The following is an 18,475-nucleotide window of genomic DNA, read 5'->3' as shown; positions in this document are numbered from 1 at the left end:
GACTTAGCAGTGATAACAAGGCACGAATAAGTCAGCAATAAAGTCGCAGATCCCACCCACCCCTCAAATGGACCCACATTGCAGCAAGTCAAGTTAAGCTGCAAATAAACATCCCATGACATCACTCTCTGGCTGTGGAGCACAGATATGAAGCCAGTATTAAATTTGGCTGCAACACAGGCCTGGCTTCACATGATTTCTAACTCTCAGGGCTCAGATTACTTTGAGACTGCATTTGTATGTCTCTTGTTACTTCTGTATCATTACTGAGTAAGATAGCAAAATTCTCGTTGCATGATTTTAAATTTTTTTAAAATTGTTTTTTTATTATTGTTGCATGAAAACTATGAGAACATAGCTTCGCAGTAAATTAAATGAGCTATGGATGGCATCTGTCAGATTCTACAGTTCATCCTGACAAAACAGAAATTTGTTTCCAAATCTTGATGATTTGCCCTAAATATTTTTAAAGGGCACTTTCATTTGTATTGTTCTATATGGCATTTATAATTAATGTAAAGTCATGTGCTTTTTTTCTACTGATCTAGCTGCAAAATTTTGCCATAATAAGAAGCCATTACAAAGGAAGATAACCTTCATTTTAGATTTATGCCATTGAATCAAAACAAAGCATTTTTATAAATTATGAATTGCACCAGAGCAGTTGAACAAATTATTTCCATAAGAGGTCAAGAAGCACTAAGAAAAAGTTCTGAGTTGTCTCTGATGTGTCTTGGACTGCTTTTATTTCCACATAACCCAACCAGTGATTTTGATGATTTCTTGTTTACATAAAAGTATATCTAGTTATCTCTATATTGATTTCTATAAAGAGAAATATTGTAAAATTTCTAATTAAAAAAGCCATGACACGTATAATCTATTACCCTCACAACTACCTTTGTTATCTTCCTTTTTATGGGCTTGTTCCTGTGATCTCTCAAGGACACTCATGAGGCTCTAAGTACCCTCACTCTCTGGCAAAGCTGCGATGGAATTCATAGTGTTCAACAGCTTGTATGGACACAGCACCTTATCGAACTGAGCTCACTTGTTTTGGTTTGGAAACAGTTCTGTGACTGTTCCTGTTGCTATTTCTGTGCTTGTCTTTGCTGCCAGGGTGATACTTGAACTTAGCAATTGTTCCAATGGTGGCTCATGGCAAAAGGAAAATATTCACCTAAAAGAAATTTTGTGTAAAGAAGTTTATAAAATAACCTGCATAAGTTACTGAAACATTTTAAATTTCAGGATCAGTTAAGTAAATTGCTCACAGCACTGGAAGAAAAGTCAATGAAGATTGAAGAGTTTGTGAGTGATATTGAATTGCGATTTAACTCAGTTGAGGTAAGTTCAGAGTTTTATCACACTAGTTTTCTCTCCCTCTACAAGATTTCAAGATATGTTTGCCTTGTTGTGCAGCATCATTGCTTCCACTAAAATGGGCTGCTTCTCCAGTCCTCAAGTCCTTGACCTCTCTGGAAGTTCACTGGAAGGTGTTAACTTTGGAGGAAGAAAAAGATTGCTTTTTTGCACATTACTGTAAAGTGGAATATGTAACTGTCAAACACTGAGGGAAAAAGTTTCTTTAATTTTTTTTGCACCTATAAAAAGCTCACACTGTGCCTTCATTTAGAATCCCATGAGAAGCATCTAAATTAATTGGCCAGTATCTTAAGTTCTGATTGCCCAAGTTCTTAAGCCTTGAGAACTGTATTAACTCCAGTTGTAAGTATGCATTTTTAGCTATTTTTTGGTCAGACTTCCTATCTCAGTGATCAAATATTAAAGTTTAATTTTAAAGCCTAACAGTAAAACAAACAAAAAAACAAAAGCTGTTGTTGTTTTTTATGTATTTCTCTGGAGATATTTCTCCCAGAGGCATTTGCCTGCAGAAATAAAATTGTCTTATTGTCAACCTGCCAGAATGAATCTGGTGGATGGCTTGTGCATGGGTAATTGAGAATTTCTGTGTATTTATTAAATGTTGTCATTTTATTCTTCAGGAAAATTGTAAGAAAAATGCAGACTTATTAGAAAAGCAGAATGAAGAGATGCTTAAGAAAGTGGTAGCACAATACGATGAGAAATCAGAGAACTTTGAGGAAGTGAAGAAGATGAAGATGGAGTACCTGTATGAGCAAATGGTAAATTTCCAGCAAACTGTTGATTCAGCAAAGGAAACTTTGGAGACAACAGTAAAAGAAACAGATGAAGTGGATGGATTTGTTTTCTTAAATGTGAGTAAAACAGGTTTTCATGCTGTAGCTTTTATTATATTAGTTAAGAAAGGACTTCTGCATCTAGGGTCTCAATGAATTTTCTTTTTTTTTAAGATAGCTAAATCCTGCTAGCTCAGCTATTCCACTCTGAAACTGCTGGATCATTTGGTTTTGATGTGGGAATTCTCAGAGAGAACTGTAGAGAGGAGGCACAGGACAAAAATGTGACTTATGCTACTAAAATGGTGTGTTCATTTTTTAAGAAGGTGAAAAGACAGTTTGATAATATATCTAGAATTAATAACTGAGAAGTAAGAGATGTTAGAGTATTTAGGTATTTTACTATATGAAAAATGAAATACGTGTTATGTATAATAATAAATAACAAGAAAGTGATCTTTGAAACAAGAAAATGTAATTGAAAAGTAAAATTGTTTCTAGGCCATAAGGTCTTTTATTGTGTATTTTTGTTGTTTTGGGGTTTTTGTTGTTGTTATTTTGGGGTGTTTTTTAATGTGATAATTTATGCACTCAAATTACTGAGAGTGTGATAAATAATTACTGTTGAAGAACAGTGAGGGGCTATGTTGGTTGCTGACTGGGGTGAAACCTCGACAGTGAGATAGGCTAAGAGCTGTGCATGTGATGTGCATGTCTCTAATGGTCCTTCCTGGATGTTAAAAACATCTCCAGTGAATCTGCTGGACTGGACTGGACCTACTAACTCATACAGCCATTAGTCTTAAACTTTGTCCAGAGGGTGCTGCTCATCCTGGGTCCTCCAATACTCTTCTTGTGCTTCAAGACTTGTCCTTAAGTGAGCCAAAGTACTTTCTTCTCTCCACAAGTGTTATTACCAGTTTCAAACAGGACAGTTTTTGGAATAATAATCTTCCTCCATTATGGAATTAGCATGTGGCCTGGAAGTTGCAGATAAACTATCTTGGAATGCCAGAAATAGAAAGGTCAAATTACTGTCTAAAGACTGATCACTCATGCAAAATAAATCAGCTTTTGAAATAAAAGTGTCCAGTCCATATATGCCCCAGCTACAGAAATGATGGACCAATATTTGGCTTTCTTCCCTGCTCTGTCCCACACAAGGTTATAGTATCCTGTAACCAAGTGAATGTTGTAGTAGATTGGCTATTTTGGGATGGATGAAAAATCTGTATTATTTGACTGATTTTGTGAGGATTGGTGCTTTGTCTAAAAGATACTTTTGTAATCTGTAATTATTTTATGGGGGTGTGAAAATTATTTGATATCCCTGCTTCCTTCTGTTAGGGATAAAGGACAGGAACTTTTTTGTTCACAGGCCAAGAAATATTAGCTGAAGTTTCCTGGGGCATGGGACAAACTCTCATTCCATAAGTACAAATCTCACATGGCTTCTAGTAACAAGAAGTTATGAAGGACATTTTCGCCAGAATTCGTATTTTACTGCTCTTAATGTGCAAGTGATTTCCTTCTCTAAAAGTTCTGCTTTAAGAAAGTACTTGATTATGCTCTGTCTTTAAACCTAGGTATTGAATACTGACCCATCAGACGCTTAAAATAAGATTTATACTCTAATATCCAGCTGAGCCAGTGCTTTGAAATTAAATATTCCTAAGGAAACAAATTCTCTGCTGGTGCAAATGAGGAGCATTCCACACTACCTCAAGTCAGTAGTGTTTTATGTCTGTGGAGAGTAGAAAGACTGTTAGATGATCATGACTGGCTTTTCAACACTTTGGGGGTTTTGAAAAATGTTAACACATTTCTTTTCCCTTCTCTAGTCATCTAAAGAATTGAATAAAAGGTACATGAAGTATGGGTTAAGTGCACTGTAGTGAGTACTAGGCCTAGCATGCCGGATGCTTCATTTAGTATTTGCAAGCTTTGAAAACACACCGCAAATAACAGAGCTACCTTTTGTAAACCTCGCTAATAATGAAATTTAGAGAAGTGGCTTCATACTTGTCGTTGTAACTGACTGTTTTTTAAGTGTTCCACCATGTTCTGTAATACATTAATTAAACAAATAGCACATTAAAACATCAGCTCAATTTTAAATCTCTATGCAGATATTTTTAAACAGAAGCTCCTTGTAGTTATTACTGTACATACATATATATACAACAACCAGTGTGACAGTGCTTCCACCTTTTAGACTGATCAGATATATCACTAATACATTTATTTTTTCACTAGCCTGGTTCTGTATCACTTTGAATCTGAAAGATTATAACACAAAGCAACACAGGTAGTTTGACTACGCTTCTCAACAAAACTCCATAAAAATGAGATTAAGTAGATTTTAAAACCTGACTATGAGCTGATGTTTTCCTATGGCTTTCTATTGGCACTGCTTGATTCAGGGTGTTTCAGTGAGCTGGTGCCCCATCATAACTGCATCATGTAAATGCATACAATTTGCATAACTGCACATCAGCAAATACATACAATCACAAACAGTTTTCTGCCATGTGGGATTTTCTCAAGGGAGTGATTTTGATGAGTCCCATCCTTTATGAAAGAAGTGTTCAACCAGAAGCCCATATTCCACCCCCAAAAAATCTAGGTAAAGGGAAAACATTCAGAGCAGTTGGCTGAGGCTTGTCCTGTGCAAGCTCCAAAACTGCACTGCCCAGCCCACCACCCCTGACTTTCCCCAGAGGGCTCAGGCATTGTGCAGTGCATATCAAACATACCCTCATCAGTGCTGCCCCAGCCATCACAGGGATATGTGTGCTGACACGGACTGGGGCATAACAGTGACACCAGAGTTTCAGTTTACAGTCAAATTACAGCCCCAGGAAAGCAGTCTGAAGAGAATGTGCCAAACACCCCTTCATGGTTTCCATTAATCTCCAGAATTAGAACTATAAATCTGGACTCACCTGTCCCAAGTCAAACTGGCCATGTATCTGTATTTAGTTTATTGCATAAGATAAATGCAGGTAGAATGGGACGAAACCATTTTCTAAGGCTTTCTGTCTGTTTGATCTTTACTTTTTTACTTACACAATAAAGTTTATTCTGTTTGGTGCATGGGCTTGGTTATTACTTTAGTTTGATAATACCTGTCTACCTAAAAAAGGTTAAGAACAAGTCTATTTAACAATGCATGTTTTTTCTAAAGAAAGTGTATTACGTTTGTTGTGCTTTGTTAAGATTATGCATAATTAACTACTTCGGTGACTAAAAAAAAAGAAGGGGAGAAATTTAAAGTTCAGATGCCTTGAAAAAAAAATGTCTTCCATTTTCTAGAGGCTGCTTCTGTCTCAGGGTTAAAAATGTTTTGGGTTTTTTTCATGTAATGAACCCAGCACATATGAGCTAATTAAGGGAAATATATCTTCCCTCTCATGGTTTTTGGCTTGCCACAAGTAGCTGCTTTACATTACATATCTGGAGTCAGCTGCTGTAGTTAACTCTAAGGTTTGTAACCTCTAAAGGCACTGCATTAGCAAGCCCAAACCCGTGTTCTTGAGAGTCTTGCTGAGAACTTCCACATCTTCACATTCTTGTGGGTTAAGTGTAAACAGACCACGTGCACTCTCTCTATGCTCCTGATTTGAAACTGCAGTATGGTCTAAATGTTCAAAATCAGGGAGACAGCCTCTCTTTGCATGCTGTCCTCAAGTTCCCAGGAAATATTCAGAGAAGCTTATGCCACGTGTTATTTATTTCTGGCCTTTGGAAAACTATGGAATACCACAAAGGATTTACATGGACAGATATGTGTTTTCTTCCAATTAGGTTACTTTCTGCAATGGATACCACTCTCTCTTTGGAGAAGGTGCCCAGTGCTTTTTCACTGTTTGAGCACTATGCAGACAGTCCAGGACAAAGCAATCAACACTCCTTACAACACGTGGCTGGTAAGAAACTCCAGATATTGTCTTCACAAAAGCTAACGTTTTGGCAACACTTTGTGAATCTCAGGAAGCTAAAAATAGAATCTATTTGACAAGTGTAGATTTGCAAACCATGTAATTAGCAATCAGAGTTGAATGTAAAATGAAGTTTAATTGTGCACAAGTGTTTGGCTTATAGTAGGTACAGTAAGATGAGCAAGAGGGAGAAGTGCTAAACTGGGGGATTCTTGCATCATGTCAGACATCTGTACCTCTGACAAGCTGAAGGGCTCGATCTAAAACTCCCAGGGATAAAGAAGTTGCTTTTTCTTGCATGCAGAGATAGAAGACGCATTCAAAGTGTCTCCTAAGCTCTCTTTCTCTGAGGGTGGCAGCCCCAGAATGCTTGGTGTGGGAATGAGGACGGGGCTGGTTGATGGCTGAGGTCCCTGGACTTGTCACAAGTGAATGGATGCACCTGAAACTCTCAAGGGATGTGAAGAGAAAATGGTTAACTAAAGCTAGAAACAGCCTCTGCCTGGGAGGGTAGCAGTGAAAATTGCACATGAGAAAGGGGTTTACTTATCTCTGTCTGATATTTCATGTCCTTTAAAAAGCCTGACGGGGCTTTCTGCTCTGCCTGTATATATATAGGTGTATTATCTAAATCTGGACAGCTGTCAACAAATATCTTGTCAGCACCATTTTGTGGATTCATTTTCTTCATAATGGGACCTCACTCTGGGGTTTCTTTTTCAAGAGAGCTGTGGTTTAGGGATCTCGCTTCTCACTGTCATGCTTTGTGGCCTCCCATTTGTTGTCACATCCACCACTGCCATCATAGTCACTGCCTGGGTTTTGAAGGGAAGCCCCTTTCTCATGTGTTTGGTCCCTGAGCACTGAAACTAGAGCATTAGATCCCCTAAGGTGCTTTGTTCACTGGCTGGATTTTCAAGACTAATGGGACATTGGAGAAGTGCCCACCTTGTGCAGACCCTCTGGTGTCTAATAAGGGCTGAGTGCACTTAGCAGTGTCAGTATGGGGAGATTGTCTCTCTCCTCCCTATTCTGCTTTTATTAGATTTACCGGAACTCAAATATATCTGAGATGTTAATGTCCTTGTCAGATGTGTATGAATTCACCTATGGCATTTGAAGCTTCTCAGGTGAAGCTGGACAGGCATTTGTGCATGCAGCATTATTGCAGTGACATTTTTTTAGGAAGTCAGATAAAAAGACCATTTTTCTAACTCACTCTGCCAGTTAACTTGCTGGTGTAAATGTGCTGTGTGTCTTGGCTTAGCTCCTAAACTTCTTCTTGCAGTCCCATTGGTGCAACCTTTCATTCCTCCTAGGCTGCTTCCCACTGGCAAGGTCATACATGAGGACAGAGCTATGTGTTTCTTTTTCCCACAAGCCACTCCAACATTTATTTCCCTAAACTGCTGAAGTTGGCTTTCTGGGTTAGTTTGCATTGGCTACTGTGTTTGCTGGCTGTGTTTCCAGACCAGTTTTCTTCAACAAACTGCAAATGAATAATTGTCTGCTAGTAAGAGATCTTCAAAGCTCCTTTATGCTTACTTAATCTTTAACATACCTAGTTTTCTGTCTTCACTTTTACTGCAAAGTATTTCAACTACTATCAGATTTTTGCTTTGGCAAGCAGTAGTCAAAAAATTTTGTGTGTTTTTTCTTATTTATTTGATAGTTTGTTTTTTCAAGGTTACAACCCTCCCGAAGGAAAATACTTACATGTATACATGAAACTTGATTTGGAATTGAATGGTTTGAATACATAATTTATCACATACTGGGGACCACTTTCAGACACTTGGAATTTTAACAGACTGAAGTTGTATGATGAAATGCATATGAATGTGCCAGTATTCTCCTTCAGAAAGAATCGTGTTGTACAGAACAATTTCATAGATCATTATTTTCAGCACTTCAGAAACATCTTTCCTTCAAAAAGCCCTCCATTTACAAATTTTCCACGTCCACTAATGAAAAGCCCTTTTCCCTCAAAATTTTCCTCCTTTCATGTAATCCATTTCCATTCATAAATACATTAGCATAAAAAACCCTTGCAGCATTATGTTGAACATAATGGAACACAGGTTCTGCCTGGGATTAGAAGAGTGGGAATAATTAAAAAAATTAAAAGTAATTATTTCCAAAGCCCACTGCAAGGTCTGACCTTTTATACTGGAAGGTGAGGACCTTTGCTGATGGTAAAGAAGTTGCCAATAGAGTCACAGAGAAATGTATCTGCTCTCCTCCTTTAAGTACACAATGTGAGGAAATACTGTTTCTCATTACATCAGGAAACTCTTGATTACTGTGGAGATTACATAGCATGATGGAAAACTTCCTTACACCACAGGACTTCAATGAAAACTGATGAGAACATATGCCACTTTTCTGTTGAAAAATATAATTTAGTCAAACTCATATTGCAAATACCTCATTTTTTGATTAAAATTCACTTAAAAAGAGGACAATGCATAAATGTTCTGTTTCTGAAGATAATAGTTCAGCTACTTGTTTTGAAATTGCTTCCTTTCAAATTGTTTCATATTATGGAAAAGGAAATTAGAAATCAAATGTTTCTCAATGTTGCTGAACTGAATTTTGATCTATGATTTATTTTTTTTTCAGAAAGAAGTTTCATTCAGTAAAATAGCTTCTGTTCAGATTTGGCATAATAATAAATCTTGCAACTGTGGGGTTTCTGTGATCAAAAATAGTGGTTTCTAGGCAACTTCGTGGGAAAAAAAAAATTGGTTTCCCCACCATGTCCACTGAAAGGAAGTATTTTCCTAAAGATGATAAATTTCTTAATTGCCAACTCTAGATGAAGTCAAAAGACAAAATGAGGATTGTTTTTAGCAATAAGAAGGATAATTTTTTTTTCTCAATGGGAAGCAGATGTAATGCTACTGTACTGGTAGCTCTCTGTATAAATCATAAGGAAACAGCCAGCATCTGCATTTGCCTTGTTCATGCCACAGGGGATCATCATCATTACTGTGGAGATAACTGAAAAGAACACTAAAGCTTTCTGCTGAGATTCTAAGAGAATTCATGAAATATGGAAATTTACTGGGTGAAGAAATAGAACCATGTATTTTCGTTCCCTGCAATCACTTTAACAATTATCATCTTTTGGGGCTTTTTGCTTCTTTCTTTCCCCTCCCTCTCTTCTATGACATAATCACAGAGGCGAACAATATCTCATCTGGGGCTATATCTGTGTCAATCAGGAGACAAAAGTTTGTGTGAAAGCTGGGGAGCCTTGGAAATCTTTGAAGCACTCTGTGAGGAATGATCCTGCTAGCCCCATGGGGTTCAGGTGCTTTGGCAGAGTTCAGGTCCACCTGCAAACAAAAAATTCTCAGTCCTCTGGGTCTGTGGGGAAATGACCATGGCATGAAGGAGTGCCAAACTGTGTGTGTGCGTAGGAGTCCACCCCAGAGCAGGAATGGACCCGAAAGTGCAGGGAGCCTCTTGCTCCCCTGTGCAATTAGAGCCTTCTGTGCCTGAAGCACAACCCAGCTGCTGTCAGTGGCACTGGCACACTGCATGGATCTCCTCCTGGTGTGGCAGGTCCTGTCTGCTGTCCACATTTCCAGGATCAGTACACACATCTCTCTGGAGGAGGGTGTAGGCGCACGCTTTGTGCTGGGTTTGGGTGGTCCCAGTACTGGGACTGCATTTTGTCCAGACTTGTGAGGGAAATGGGGGGCTTCCAACGCTGAGCAGATACTTTTTTCTGATCCTAGTTTATGAAGATCTATTGCTCTAAAACTGCACCACTGTTCTGTATTTCCTGCTGTACTTGCTCTGTGGAAATAAGCAACCTGAGTGAAAATAAGAAATTGGCTTGACTCATGTATTTGTAGATAATTTAGCTGAAAACACATGAGCATGTGTAACAATGGGAGACTTTCATCTCAGTCCCACAGACCCCGACTGTCATACCTCAGGAGCCAAACTCAGCCACCAGCACCTCCATTGCTGTCTACTGGGCTGTGAATGACGGGGATACCATCGACTGCTTCCAGGTCTACTGTATGGAGGAGCTGCAAGCCAGCAAAGATGCAGGGGGTGCGTAAGATCTTGCTCTTTCTGCCCTGGCCTGGGGTAAGCAGATGGGAGGATGAGCTGCAGGGAAGTGCCCGGGACATGGGAAGAAGAATGGCTGTGAAGGCGTCTGTATAGAACTAAAGACAGACAATGGTGGGAGAGATCATGAGGAAGATGTTGTTTCTTCTCCTCCCCTTTGTCCCTGCAAATGCAAGGTAATATCGTGGTCAGTGAACTCAAGGGCAGTGGTTTTCACCTGCTAAACTGCTTTTTCATTACAAGATCTGGCCCTCAGAGAGAATGTGTCCATGCTGCCCCTTTGTTACTCAAGGCACTGCAGACAGAGCTCCTAAGGGAACAGGCTTCATTATGTTTTCAGGACCCTGCATGTGCTTCAGAAATATGTCCTCATTGAAAAAGCATTAGGAACAGGCAGTCAGTATTTTCACATGTAGACAAAGATTTTTTTCAAAATATTTCAAACGTTAAAAATTGAAATTTAATAAAGGGGGTTGAATTGCTCTTTCATTAAAAAGCTCAAAGTAGAACATAAGGTCACTTTCAGTGACCAGGCTCTGCACAAATCCATGTATCTGTATACATGCAGGCTAAAGGATTTTAAGGGCTTTTTGTAGTATGTAATTTATAGCTAAGTGGTATATAACAGAATTCATCAGAGTAAGTGCTATACACTTCATTGTGAGGAATTGTTGTTATAGTGGTGACACCAGGGTTGGTAACTGCTGGTTGGATGTCCCAAATTTGCAGTCCAGGAGGACCGAGGGCAATAATCTTCACTTGCCATAAATGGTATTTGCATACACTCAACTCAAGGGCACATCAGAAGTTTCCTGTCAGAGTGAAATATGGAGATCTTACCTAGTAATAATTTCTAGATTTTTTTTTAAATTGCTTGTTTTTAATGTGATGAGAGGTTTAGTTGTAAGCCCTGCCAGTGCAAACATGACTGTGAAGTCCTGTGCATCTGTGTGTTCTCCTAGCCTTAGTGGAAGAGTACAGAGTGACAGTGAAAGAGAGCCACTGCGTTCTGGAGGACCTGGAGCCAGATCGCTGCTACAGTGTGTGGGTCATGGCTGTGAATGGCACAGGCTGCAGTTTACCCAGTGAAAAAGCCATTTTTAAAACAGGTATGTACATTTTTGTCATTTGATTATCACAAGTTTCGGGTCCTTAGACTAATTTAGTCCACAGAGTTACTGACACGGGAGAAACTGCTTCATTTAGCCCATTTGCCAGATAGCAGGCAGTTCACAGTCATTCCTCTGTTCACTGAGAGATAGTGGCATAGTTGCTCCTGAGAGGAAACTTGAAGGCATTCAAATTTGAAGATGTTTCCACTGTTGGGCCACATGGCTGTGGCATCAGGGCAGCCCATTATATATTTATCTTTTGAGTGTGTTGCAGTGCTCCATGGAAGCTCTGGGAAAGCCACCTGGCTGCTCCCTGCTGCTCCTCCCTTTCCTGCCTACAGTGGAAGAGATGGCTGCATGTTTTGCCTCTCTTCCATCCACCTGAATACATCAATGTTGCATTGATTTAAGTTATTAATTTTTCAAGGGAAGGACTGCTCTTACATGCTGTGTCTTACTCAGTGGGACACAAATCTCAGGTGTGCCTGAGAGGCTCTGCTGCTGCTTATGTAGTATAAATTGAGATGAGTAACTCGATGAGTATTGCTTATGAGCTTCATTTGACTGATTAATTTTTCTGAGCTTTAATTTCTTTAATAATTTGTATTGACAAAACTATTGCTTCTTGAATTACAAGCAAGGAGAAGCATCCTTGTGTTTAAGGCCCTCCTGTCAGACAATTTTTTTCGGTGCTACAGGATAAAAACAATTACTCCATTCTTGTGATCACAAATACAGGCAAGGATATCTAATAATTTCACAGTAAAAAATTCTGTACCACACTGAGTTTCTTGATGAAATCACTTGGCAGCAGCCACAGCTTCAAGCCTTCTGCTTAATCTACTAGTCTTCAAATCTGTTGATAATTCTCCCCAGTACTTAATTTGTGATTTATATTTTAACAAAGGTTATTTTCCAGAGAACTCAAAGGGAAAATTCAAAATTTAGCCTCAGCAATGCAACTGTAAACATGGTGCAGACTTTCTGCCAAATGCACAAATAATTACAAGTTATTGGTAGCTAGTTATTGTTATTGCTAAGATTAAAAATCATAATTTTAAAAGGGTTTCACCTTTCTGAAACCATTATGTTTAAGAAATCTCTGTCTTTTGGTGTCAGGCTCACCATACCTTTTCCTAAAAATTTAATCCTACTAAGAAAAGTTAATTTATAGGAGTCTTTAATGGCTTCCTTCGGCCTATTTTTGTATGAAAACAAATAAACTGGGTAACAGTTTATTTAGTTTAAAAACATTAAACTAAATATTTTTATATTTAGTTTATTATAATTAAACTATTAAACACTTTCCCTCAAAGCTCAGTTGAACTTCCTCTGGAGTGCATGAGCCTCAAATGGGCTTTTGGGGACACTGCTGAGGACTGGCTGATGCAAAATTGCTGCATCTCTCCAACACCAAAGGCAGAAAGATGAGCACCAGTAATTGAAGCCAGTTCTTCAACAGGAGTCCAGCTGCTTTGATATAAAGATAAAATATAAATTCTTTAAGTAGCCCAATGAACTCAGAAGCAAGAATACAGAGTTTATATTTAGTAATTCAGATTAAAAGTTCACACATACAAGAAAATAATTTGCTGGTATATGCTGTTATAGGAATATACCTAAATAGCTGAACAAAGACTCTTCCAGTTGTTGGGAATGCCCATAAAATTTCTCTGATGGCACTGCACCTGTAGAGGTGTCAGTGTAGTGTGGAGAGCTGTGGGGAATGAAGGTAGATGCTGCTGTAACATCCCCCCAGAGCCCCCTGACCCATGCTCCTCCACCTCCCAGGCTCACAGCTTGTCCTTCCCTCTGCTGAGGAGCTCTCTGTTTCCAAACAGTGTTTTCTGTGAGGGGATGATGCTGAAGACAGGAAGTATCCCTCTGCCCCACAACTGACCTCCTGGTGATCTCTCCTTGCAGTCCTAAGGACACAGAAGTGAACACAGCTTCTGCTGTTGCTCAAAACCTGTGTGATTCTCACCCTGTTGGCTCCTTGCCTCTTTTACAATCACTTACATGAGTTCCAGAATATTACAATGAAATTAGATTATGTATTCTAGCTGCAATTAATTTTTTAAAAGAGTCTCAGAAGCACAGTAACAGCTTTTTTTTGGTATGCTCACTTCAGCTACTCTTCAGACAGATATTTTCAAATTACATTAAAAAAATCTTATTATCTTGTGACATACTGTTTACATATACACAGATGTAGGTATGTGTGCAAGATGCTGAATGGAGGTATTAGGGGATTCAGCTACTCATTTTTTATTTTTTAGCAAGAATACATTTAGAAACAGGCGATAATCAAACTTACCAAAAGAGAATGAAGGAACTATTGCTGAGGAAGCTATAAAGAGGTATAACCAGATGATGCTGTATCCCACAAATCCATTGCTCTGCTGAATACATACATTAACTGTTCCTGTAGTAAAACATAAAGTAAATCTTAACCTGAACTGCTAACTTCCTGATTTCAATTAAACCAGGAAACGGTTAAACATTTGTGGGTGTTTTTCTTTCCTCCTTTTCTAGTAAAAACAAATATTTTTCTTAAAAAACAGAATGCACCTGGAATGTTTCCTGTAATTCTATTAGATTATCTTGTTGTAAAAACATCTAATCCCTACTTTTGTCTTAGGCTTCCTGTTTGGAATCATAAAATTAATTTTTATTACTCTTTTTTTATTTATTTTTTTTTAATTAGTACACTTTCTTTTAGGATTGGCATTAGGACTGTTTGTGTGAGTTTCACAGCAGGTTGTAAGGTGTTTTCTGTTGTCATTTCCCAGAATGGGAAAAAGAAAGAGAATACAACTAATTCATTTTCAGCCTACAGTGTTGAATGTGCAGTTTCACACAATAGCTTTTGATTACTTGCAGCTAGTGCATTATTTTATATTCAGTTTTCTGTATTGCAGTTCGGCCTGTAGCTCTTAAACAGAATCTCTAAAAAGGAGAAATTACAGGACCAAATTTTAGCATTGCAAAAATAACTAGGACATAATTAAACAGAAAGTCAGCATCTCCCTGTCATTTTTGCAGCAGCACATTTGTTTCTGATGCAGTTCATGCAGGGACTGCTGAGGACAGAATTGAGGTGATGCAGGGAGAGCTGTAGACAGCGCTGCCTCGGTGCTCTGCTCCTTGCAGATTGGCAGAAATGAGGAAACATTGCTTGAGGAAAGACATAAAAGGCATAAAAATTCACCATTACCAGGGTGTGACAAATGCACAACTATTCACAGTGACTTTCGCAGCATGTTCTCATTGTTTGTTTTCCCTGTAATATACCCCTCTGCCATTCAAATACAAACAAGCAGAAGAACACTGCTGGATGGGCAAAAATCCATCGCGTGGGTTTTCAAGGAGGCGACTGTTCCTTCCCCTCCAAAGATGCCCCTCGGGCAGTGCAGCTAACGTGTCCTTGTGTCCCCAGCACCCGCTGTGCCCACCATCAAGGCCGAGGACTGCACCGTGTGCTGGGACACAGCCACTGTCCGCTGGAGCTCCGCATCCGTGTCCGCCGAGTCCTTCATCCTGGAGTACTGCCGGCAGCACTCGCCGGAGGGAGAAGGTCTCAGGTCAGTGCCACCAAAGCCCCCGGTCAGATCAGGCAGCCGCTAATGACCGTCCCGCAGACCGCGGCTCATTACGCAAGAGATTATTCTGCCTGCGGCCGCGTAAGGAAGAAATCTGCTTCTGTGTGCTGAGGAATTTAAGGGGCAGGCACTAATCTGTGAGATTAGGTTGAGACATAAAAGCGCTTCCTTTTTATTCTGCTTAACCGGACAATCCCTTTCATCTGGGGCTAAAACCACGGAGATGTTGTGCTGTCTGCAGTCAGCCAGAAGCTTCGGGGCTGTGCTGGGCGGGGGAGCAATCGCTGCCCCGAAGCTGCCGTGGCCCCGGGGAAGACGAGTGATGGAGGAGCATGGCCCTGTTTGCTCTTCGCTTTGTGGAGAACAAGACAGAAGTAATCTCTGAGCATAGCAAGGGTGATATGGGTGTCTCAGTAATGTTGCTGATCCATCTTGCTGTCTGGATGTGCATGCAGAGGCCTCTCAATGCACAGCTGAGTCCTGTGCTGCCTGGCTGTGCAGACATGCCACAGGGCTCCAAGAGTAGCTTTGAAATTTGGAGTAGTGGCTATTTTTGCCAGGCCCTCTTTGTCTTCCTCTATGCTAAGACTGTGCTGCGTAGAGGAGAGGACAAGGCAGGATGTTGGCACCCCTGAGCTGTGTTACTGTGCACTGTGCTGAAATGCAGAGAAAATTGTTGCAGATTCATAGAATCATAGAATAACCTGAGTTGGAAGAGACCTTAAAGATCGTCTAGTTCCAACCTTTTAGCTGTATGCAGGGAATTAGATGGTGATCTGTATGTCCTTAGGGGTCTTTGTTTGCCTTCTAAAAACAATTTTCCAGCAAAATACAGTTGGAAAGTTCTGAGAAGTTTTGTGGAGAGGGGTGACTTGACATACAGGATCCTGTGGAAGAGCCTCAGCCCAGCTGAGCTTGTCATCTTCACCTCATGAGAAGCCTGATTAAGATCTTCACCTGTGGGCTAGTTCATGTGGGCATCATGGAGATGGGGTAGAGAGGGGAGAGTTCCATGAAGAGGAGGGAAGGGCTTCATGCCCTGAAGTCAAAATTAGTTTAGTGGACTGAAGTGTTCATAGCTTTGTAGGAGAGAAGTACAACTGTGAAATTGTGAATGCCTTGCTCCTTACAAAAGTAGGCTGAAAACTGAAATTAAAAATTTCTGTGTGGGTGGGAGACTTTTTATCATGCAGTACCAGTGTGCTGCATTACTGCAATCAAGGAGAGGTCTCGCCCAGTTCTCCTGCCTCTCGGAGGGGCTTGCTCTGTTTCAAACATATTTCATGAGGCCATCAGGTCCCTGTCAACCTGCCAAAGTCACTGTTGGTCAAAGATAATGGATCTGCTCTCAAAACATAAGCTGGTTGTTTGCCTTCAAGTTTGTGTGCTGTTATCTGGAATTGACTTTTTTTCTCAAAACTAAACCAGAAACTGTGCTGATCTCTGTAATCTATGAGCAAGGCGTTGGTAACACCAAGTGTTTGCTTGTGTGGTGATAAATGTGGCAAAAGGCTTCCAGAACAGACCCCTTTGCTTTCTCAAGTGACCTTATGTAAAATCTAACGTGTTTATAATTATACTGAGTCACATTTGACTTTCTGGCCTCCCTGTCAGCAGAAGCTGGCCTTTAACTGTGACAAGTGTGAAAACTTTACACAGGACAAAATAATGAATTTTCTTAGAATTGCTATAGTTTAAAATTCTCTATTTGAAGAAGGGCTTTGACCCCTTTTTGTGTGTCAAAGACAATGTTTTGCCACTTACTTTCCCTGAAAACAATTTCCCTCTTTCCTAAATCATCCCCTGAGAATAACCTGGAAATCTTCTGTAGTGTCACAAGTTGTTATAATGATGAAAAAAAAAATTTTTAAAGGTTTCTTTCTAAGATTTTACATAAAGTTGAGAGGAAAAAATCCCACTGGTAGATGGAGAACACTGCCTGTATTGCTCATATCCAAGGGCCCCAAAGGTGCAACTTAGAACTGGACATCAACTTGAATAGAAGTCAATCAACTTGACTAGAAATGAAGCACCTATATGTAAGGTAGAATAAAACTCTGACTCTATGCACACCCAGAATTTTGGTCTCAAATCTTGTAGATTCTGATTTTCTTTTTTCCTTGAAAGCTTAGAGTTTGTCCTTTGCAGGTTTCCTGAGCAACATGCATCTTGGGGATCAGCCAAATGTGGAGCTGTCTCATAGAGAGCCTTTTGTGCTTTCAGCAGCCCTGGAGCTAAGCAATTTCCCAGTCCCCTGGGTAGGAGTTCAAGCACATTTCGCAGCAACCCTGGAAAGTTCATTTGGTTGCTGCTGCAGGCACAGAAGGCAGAGGTCAGGGAAAAACATTCAAGGAAAGTTCTGGAGAAGGCAGCATGGTCCCATCCTGTAAGGCTGCTTTCACAGATGTCATTCTGGAAGCTCACCCAAGGTAAAGGACACCACCAAAGGAGCAAACAGCGAGAAAGACCCTGATTGAACAGCTAGAGAGAGAAACGTGGTCTAAGTCAGCCCCATGTAAACTTCGGTATGCCATGGAATCACAGCATGGCTGAGGTTGGAAGGGACCTCTGGAGATCACATAGAGTTGCACCCCTGATCAAGCAGGGTCCCCTAGAGCCAGCTGCCCAGGATGCTTTTGAGTAACTCCAAGAGCATCCTTGGAGTAGCTCCTAGTTCCCCAGGGAGAGAATATGAAGCACATCTAGAAACAAAACCTCACTAAAAGTTCCTTTCAAATACTGTCAAAAAACAAACCAAACCAAACAAAAAACCACAAAACCCCAACCAACCAAAACATAAAAAATACACCAGAAAAATAACCAGAAAATCACCACCCAAATCTACATTTTCCATTCTCCTTTCTCTGTTCTTGGCAGCTTGTCACCTGAGGGACATCATTTCATTGAAATAATTTTTAATTTTTAGCAAAAACGAGTCCCTGGCCTGCTGAAGTGGTTTTAAAGCTCCTTCCCAGGTTGAATCTTTTTCCAGAATCTTTATGAGTGACGCTTTGAAATCTTTCTTTCAGTTTCAAGAGCTCTGCTATTTTCTTACTGTTCAGCCTCTTTGTGTTGAGAAGTCAATGGAGTTGTGGGTGGAAGATGGAAAGCTGTGAGAAATGTAGTCCAGGGATTAGGTATGTAGGCTGTTGAGATGGAAAGCCTGTGTCACATCATGAGAAATCCATAAGACTCAGGGAGGCAGAAATAAGTGAAGTATGTGGTGAGCTTGTGAAAATGGAAGTTACTGAGTGTCATCCTCTCTGACAGTGCAAGACCAGCACTTCTAGGGAATGAAATTTTCAGTTTCCTTATGGAGCAAGTCTAATGCTGGAACAAGAGGAGCCAGTCTTTCATTGCTCACATAATAGTACTGGAAACAGGGGAGAAGAGAGGAGATTCAAGGAGAGGAGACTCGAGGAGAGGAGAGGAGATTCAAGGAGAGGAGACTCGAGGAGAGGAGACTCGAGGAGAGGAGACTCGAGGAGAGGAGAGGAGACTCGAGGAGAGGAGACTCGAGGAGAGGAGAGGAGACTCGAGGAGAGGAGAGGAGAGGAGAGGAGAGGAGA

At 40.2% G+C, this 18,475-nt stretch overlaps 1 protein-coding gene across 1 annotated transcript in view; it reads left to right on the top strand.

The window, feature by feature from the left end:
- The window catches only part of CMYA5 (cardiomyopathy associated 5), a 45,859-nt gene that overhangs the window by 19,633 nt on the left and 7,751 nt on the right, over positions 1-18,475 (top strand). The window contains exons 3-9 of the mRNA XM_015615339.3: positions 1,252-1,347; positions 2,007-2,240; positions 4,004-4,026; positions 5,970-6,091; positions 10,025-10,174; positions 11,155-11,301; positions 14,744-14,888. Coding sequence (XP_015470825.1) covers positions 1,252-1,347; positions 2,007-2,240; positions 4,004-4,026; positions 5,970-6,091; positions 10,025-10,174; positions 11,155-11,301; positions 14,744-14,888 — 917 coding nt within the window. The remainder of the gene's footprint in view (positions 1-1,251; positions 1,348-2,006; positions 2,241-4,003; positions 4,027-5,969; positions 6,092-10,024; positions 10,175-11,154; positions 11,302-14,743; positions 14,889-18,475) is intronic.

Source organism: Parus major, chromosome Z (genome assembly GCF_001522545.3).
Source record: "Parus major isolate Abel chromosome Z, Parus_major1.1, whole genome shotgun sequence".
Classification (NCBI taxonomy): Eukaryota; Metazoa; Chordata; class Aves; order Passeriformes; family Paridae; genus Parus; species Parus major.
Note: the sequence above shows the minus strand (reverse complement) of the source record. Positions and strands in the feature narration are given on the sequence as shown.